Source organism: Oncorhynchus keta, chromosome 12, assembly GCF_023373465.1.
Source record: "Oncorhynchus keta strain PuntledgeMale-10-30-2019 chromosome 12, Oket_V2, whole genome shotgun sequence".
Classification (NCBI taxonomy): Eukaryota; Metazoa; Chordata; class Actinopteri; order Salmoniformes; family Salmonidae; genus Oncorhynchus; species Oncorhynchus keta.
Genome location: NC_068432.1, coordinates 48,018,647 through 48,024,646, shown reverse-complemented (window position 1 = coordinate 48,024,646; position 6,000 = coordinate 48,018,647). Strand labels below are relative to the sequence as shown.

General features: G+C 47.1%; 1 protein-coding gene across 1 annotated transcript in view; it reads right to left on the bottom strand.

Moving 5' to 3' along the window:
• nedd4l (NEDD4 like E3 ubiquitin protein ligase) overlaps window positions 1–6,000 on the bottom strand; it is a 123,080-nt gene that overhangs the window by 5,582 nt on the left and 111,498 nt on the right. The window contains exons 25-26 of the mRNA XM_052458533.1: window positions 2,478–2,538; window positions 2,105–2,164 (exon numbers count right to left, since the gene is read on the bottom strand). Coding sequence (XP_052314493.1) covers window positions 2,105–2,164; window positions 2,478–2,538 — 121 coding nt within the window. The remainder of the gene's footprint in view (window positions 1–2,104; window positions 2,165–2,477; window positions 2,539–6,000) is intronic.

Sequence of the window (6,000 nt, the reverse complement as noted above, 5' to 3'; positions counted from 1 at the left end):
ATTCTGGGTTTCTAAACATCCAAACACAGGGGCCCTTCGACAACAGAGAAACCCGGAGGCCCTTAGACAACAGAGAAACACAGGGGCCCTTAGACAACAGAGAAACCCGGAGGCCCTTAGACAACAGAGAAACACAGGGGCCCTTAGACAACAGAGACAGAGAAACAGAAACCCATGGTTCCCTTAGTCTACAGACACATAGCCTACAGGGTCATTCCATGTTATTTCAGCAAGCCATGACACCCATAATCTCAGATTGTTCTGAAATGGTTTCTGCAGTTAGAAACAAATACGATAACCATTCCTGCAACATTATTTTGTTGAAAGACGATTTGAACTCTGAAGAAATGTAGCTACTTGATTGAACCCAAATTGTCCATTTGGATTCAAATAATATTCAATAAGTACCCAACATCTGTTTTGCACAAAAAACGTATTCTTAACAATAATTAAGATATGAGACATCCAAATAAATGAGCAAATGCCACCCACGGACCCCCCAAACCACACACTAAGCCCACCCCACCCCAAACCACACACTAAGCCCACCCCACCCCAAACCACACACTAAGCCCACGGACCCCCCAAACCACACACTAAGCCCACGGACCCCCCAAACCACACACTAAGCCCACGGACCCCCCAAACCACACACTAAGCCCACCCCACCCCAAACCACACACTAAGCCCACAGACCCCCCAAACCACACACTAAGCCCACGGACCCCCCAAACCACACAGTAAGCCCACGGACCCCCCAAACCACACACTAAGCCCACCCCACCCCAAACCACACACTAAGCCCACGGACCCCCCAAACCCCACACTAAGCCCACGGACCCCCAAACCACACACTAAGCCCACCCCCCCCCAAACCACACACTAAGCCCACCCCACCCCAAACCACACACTAAGCCCACGGACCCCCCAAACCACACACTAAGCCCACGGACCCCCCAAACCACACACTAAGCTCACGGACCCCCCAAACCACACACTAAGCCCACCCCACCCCAAACCACACACTAAGCCCACCCCACCCCAAACCATACACTAAGCCCACAGACCCCCAAACCACACACTAAGCCCACCCCACCCCAAACCACACACTAAGCCCACGGACCCCCAAACCACACACTAAGCCCACCCCACCCCAAACCACACACTAAGCCCACCCGACCCCAAACCACACACTAAGCCCACGGACCCCCAAACCACACACTAAGCCCACGGACCCCCAAACCACACACTAAGCCCACGGACCCCCCAAACCACACACTAAGCCCACCCCACCCCAAACCACACACTAAGCCCACGGACCCCCCAAACCACACACTAAGCCCACCCCACCCCAAACCACACACTAAGCCCACCCCACCCCAAACCACACACTAAGCCCACCCCACCCCACCCCAAACCACACACTAAGCCCACCCCACCCCAAACCACACACTAAGCCCACCCCACCCCAAACCACACACTAAGCCCACCCGACCCCAAACCACACACTAAGCCCACCCCACCCCAAACCACACACTAAGCCCACGGACCCCGCAAACCACACACCAATGTTAAGAGGTTTTTGTGCAAATCAAATGTTGGGTATTATATTGATTGAATATTATATGAATCCTATTATAAATTGAAATGGACAATTTGGGTGCAATCAAATAGCTTAGATTCTCAGAGATCAAATTATATTTCAACAAAATAATGTTTAACTTATCAGAACAATTTGAGATGGTCGGTGTCAAAATAGCCTTTCTTGTGTTTAAGGTGGAACGATCCTACAGTCAAGACAGACAGAAACTTGGCCTACAGCCAGCCAGGCAGAAACTTGGCCTACAGACAGAGACAGAAACTTGGCCTACAGTCAGACAGACAGAAACTTGGCCTACAGTCAGACAGACAGAAACTTGGCCTACAGTCAGACAGACAGAAACTTGGCCTACAGTCTGACAGACAGAAACTTGGCCTACAGTCACAGACAAACTTAGCTTTAAAAATGTTTTGTTGAGAACTAACAATGAATCACGTGACCGAGCATATGAGTGTAAATCCCAACACTATAAAGATGGCAAAACAACAACCAATAATACTGTACCTCAAGCTCGTTTTCATCAAATATCTTGATGAGGTCGATGAGAGTGAGTTCAGTGAATCCCTGTTGGACGAAAATAAAATCCGTAAATGAATGTTGAACAGCTATTGGAGGGATTACATGCCAGATTTACTCAAACTTCAGTTGCTACAGGTACAGACTTTCAACTGAAAAAACTTCTAGCCACCTGATGTTGATCTGCAGTACGACGGTTATAATATAAACCTCAAAACCTCCAGAACCGTCTTTCTAAAGATGGTCTCTCCACACTTCAAAACAAGGCCTGTTGACCTATTGGTCTGTGTACTAATCATTTTGCTTCACTGTCACCAAATAACAAGAGGTATTACCGCGGTACAGTTAAAACAACACTCACCTCCAAGAAGGCATTCATCTGTTTCTGGACCCGGTTCACAAACCTCCACTGAATGACAAGACTGTTAGAAAACAGAGCAATTAGTAGTGCAAACCTAGATAGTTAGATGGCGTACTATCATATTATGACAAATCAATACAGTGGGGCAAAAAAGTATTTAGTCAGCCACCAATTGTGCAAGTTCTCCCACTTAAAAAGATTAGGCCTGTAATTTTCATTATCTGTACACTCCAACTATGACAGACAAAATGAGAGAAAAAAAATCCAGAAAATCACATTGTAGGATTTTTAATGAATATATTTGCAAATTATGGTGGAAAATAAGTATTTGGTCAATAACAAAAGTTTACCTCAATACTTTGTTATATACCTTTTGTTGGCAATGACAGAGGTCAAACGTTTTCTGTAAGTCTTCACAAGGTTCACGCACTGTTTCTGGTATTTTGGCCCATTCCTCCATGCAGATCTCCTCTAGAGCAGTGATGATTTGGGGCTGTTGCTGGGCAACACAGACTTTCAACTCCCTCCAAAGATTTCCTATGGGGTTGAGATCTGGAGACTGGTTAGGCCACTCCAGGACCTTGAAATGCTTCTTACGAAGCCACTCCTTCGTTGCCCGGGCGGTGTGTTTGGGATCATTGTCATGCTGAAAGACCCAGCCACGTTTCATCTTCAATGCCCTTGCTGATGGAAGGAGGTTTTCACTCAAAATCTCACGATACATGGCCCCATTCATTCTTTCCTTTACACGGATCAGTTGTCCTGGTCCCTTTGCAGAAAAACAGCCCCAAAGCATGATGTTTCCACCCCCATGCTTCACAGTAGGTATGGTGTTCTTTGGATGCAACCTCAGCCTTCTTTGTCCTCCAAACACAACGAGTTGAGTTTTTACCAAAAAGTTACATTTTGGTTTCATCTGACCATATGACATTCTCCCAATCTTCTTCTGGATCATCCAAATGCTCTCTAGCAAACTTCAGATGGGCCTGGACATGTACTGGCTTAAGCAGGGGGACACGTCTGGCACTGCAGGATTTGAGTCCCTGGCGGCGTAGTGTGTTACTGATGGTAGGCTTTGTTACTTTGGTCCCAGCTCTCTGCAGGTCATACACTAGGTCTTCCCGTGTGGTTCTGGGATATTTGTTCACCGATTCTTGTGATCATATTGACCCTACGGGGTGAGATCTTGTGTGGAGCCCCAGATCGAGGGAGATTATCAGTGGTCTTGTCTTGTATGTCATCCATTTCCTAATAATTGCTCCCACAGTTGATTTCTTCAAACAAAGCTGCTTACCTATTGCAGATTCAGTCTTCCCAGCCTGGTGCAGGTCTACAATTTGGTTTCTGGTGTCCTTTGACAGGTCTTTGGTCTTGGCCATAGTGGAGTTTGGAGTGTGACTGTTTGAGGTTGTGGACAGGTGTCTTTTATACTGATAACAAGTTCAAACAGGTTCCATTAATACAGGCAACAAGTGGAGGACAGAGGAGCATCTTATAGAAGAAGTTACAGGTCTGTGAGAGCCAGAAATCTTGCTTGTTTGTAGGTGACCAAATACTTATTTTCCACCATAATTTGCAAATAAATTCATTACAAATCCTACAATGTGATTTTCTGGACTTTTTTTCTCCTTTTGTCTGTCATAGTTCAAGTGTACCTATGATGAAAATTACAGGCCTCTCATCTTTTTAAGTGGGAGAACTTGCACAATTGGTGGCTGACTAAATACTTTTTTGCCCCACTGTATATACAGGGGGCACCGGTACCGAGTCAGTGTGCAGGGGTACAGGCTAGTTGAGGTAATCTGTACATGTAGGTTGGGGCGAAGTGACTATGCATAGGTAACAAACAAACAGCGAGTAGCAGCAGTGTACAAGAGGGGGGGGGTCAATGTAAATTGTCCTGTGGTGATTTTTATGAATTGTTCTGCAGTCTAATGGCTTGGGGGTAGAAGCTGTTGAGGTGCCTCTTGGGCCTAGACTTGGCGCTCCGGTACCGCTTGCCGTGCGCTAGCAGAGAAAACAGTTTATAACTTGGGTGACTGGAGTCTGACAATTTTATGGGCTTTCCTCTGACACCGCCTGTTATATAGATCCTGGATGGCAGGAAGCTTGGTCCCAGTGATGTACTGGGCTGTACGCATTACCCTCTGTAGAGCCTTACGGTCGGATGCCGAACAGTTTGCATACCAGGCGGTGATGCAACCGGTCAGGATGCTCTCAATGGTGCAGCTGTAAGAACCTTTTGAGGATCTGGGGACCCATGCCAAATATTTTCAGTCTCCTGAGAGGGAAAAGGTGTTGTAGTGCCCTCTTCACAACTGTCTTGGTGTGTTTGGACCATGATAGTTTGTTGGTGATGTGGACACCAAGGAACTTGAAACTCTCGACCCGCTCCACTTCAGCCCCGTCGATGTAAATGAGGGCCTGTTCGGCCCGCCTTTTCCTGTAGTCCACAATCAGCTCCTTTGTCTTGTTCACATTGAGGGAGAGGTTGTTGTCCTGGCACCACACTGCCAGTTCTCTGACTGTAGGTCCTATGACTGAGTGTTGTCTGGCCCAGGGGTGTGAAGGTGAACGGAAAGGCACTGGAGCGACAAACCGCCCTTGCTGTCTCTGCAAGGTATCGTCGGACAGGGCCACAGTGTCTCCCAACCCCTCCTGTCTCAGCCTCCAGTATTTATGCTGCAGTAGTTTGTGTCGGGGGGCTTGGGTCAGTCTGTTATATCTGGAGTATTTCTCCTGTCTTATCCGGTGTCCTGTGTAAATTTAAGTATGCTCCCTCTAATTCTCTCTCTGAGAACCTGAGCCCTAGGACCATGCCTCAGGACTACCTGGCCTGATGATTCCTTGCTGTCCCCAGTCCACCTGGTCATGCTTCTGCTCCAGGATATGGAACCCTGACCTCTTCACTTGACGTGCTACCTTCTCCTGGACCTGCTGTTTTGGACTCTCTGTCTACAGCACCTGCTGTCTCAAACTCTGAATGATCGGCGATGAAAAGCCAACTGACAGTTGCACCCTCGACAACTACTGTGATTATTATTATCTGACCCTGCTGGTCATCTATGAACGTTTGAACATTTTGGCCATGTTCTGTTATAATCTCCACCCGGCACAGCCAGAAGAGGACTGGCCACCCCTCAGAGCCTGGTTCCTCTCTAGGTTTCTTCCTAGGTTTTGGCCTTTCTAGGGAGTTTTTCCTAGCCACTGTGCTTCTACATCCGCAATGCTTGCTGTTTGGGGTTTTCGGCTGGGTTTCTGTACAGCACTTTGTGACATCAGCTGATTTAAAAAGGGCTTTATAAATACATTTGATTGACTCAGTCATGAGTGCATTCAGGTGTGTTCCTCTGCGATTTTCTTCACAAAAGACAGAGGCTGGTTCTGTTCACAACAACCCAGGGTCTGACGCCATGTCATCTTCTAACTGTATATCAAACAGTGATCATAAACGTTGACACTGTATATTAACATGGAAATGTGAAGTGCACATTTGGACTTACAGGTGTTTTGAGTTGCTTGT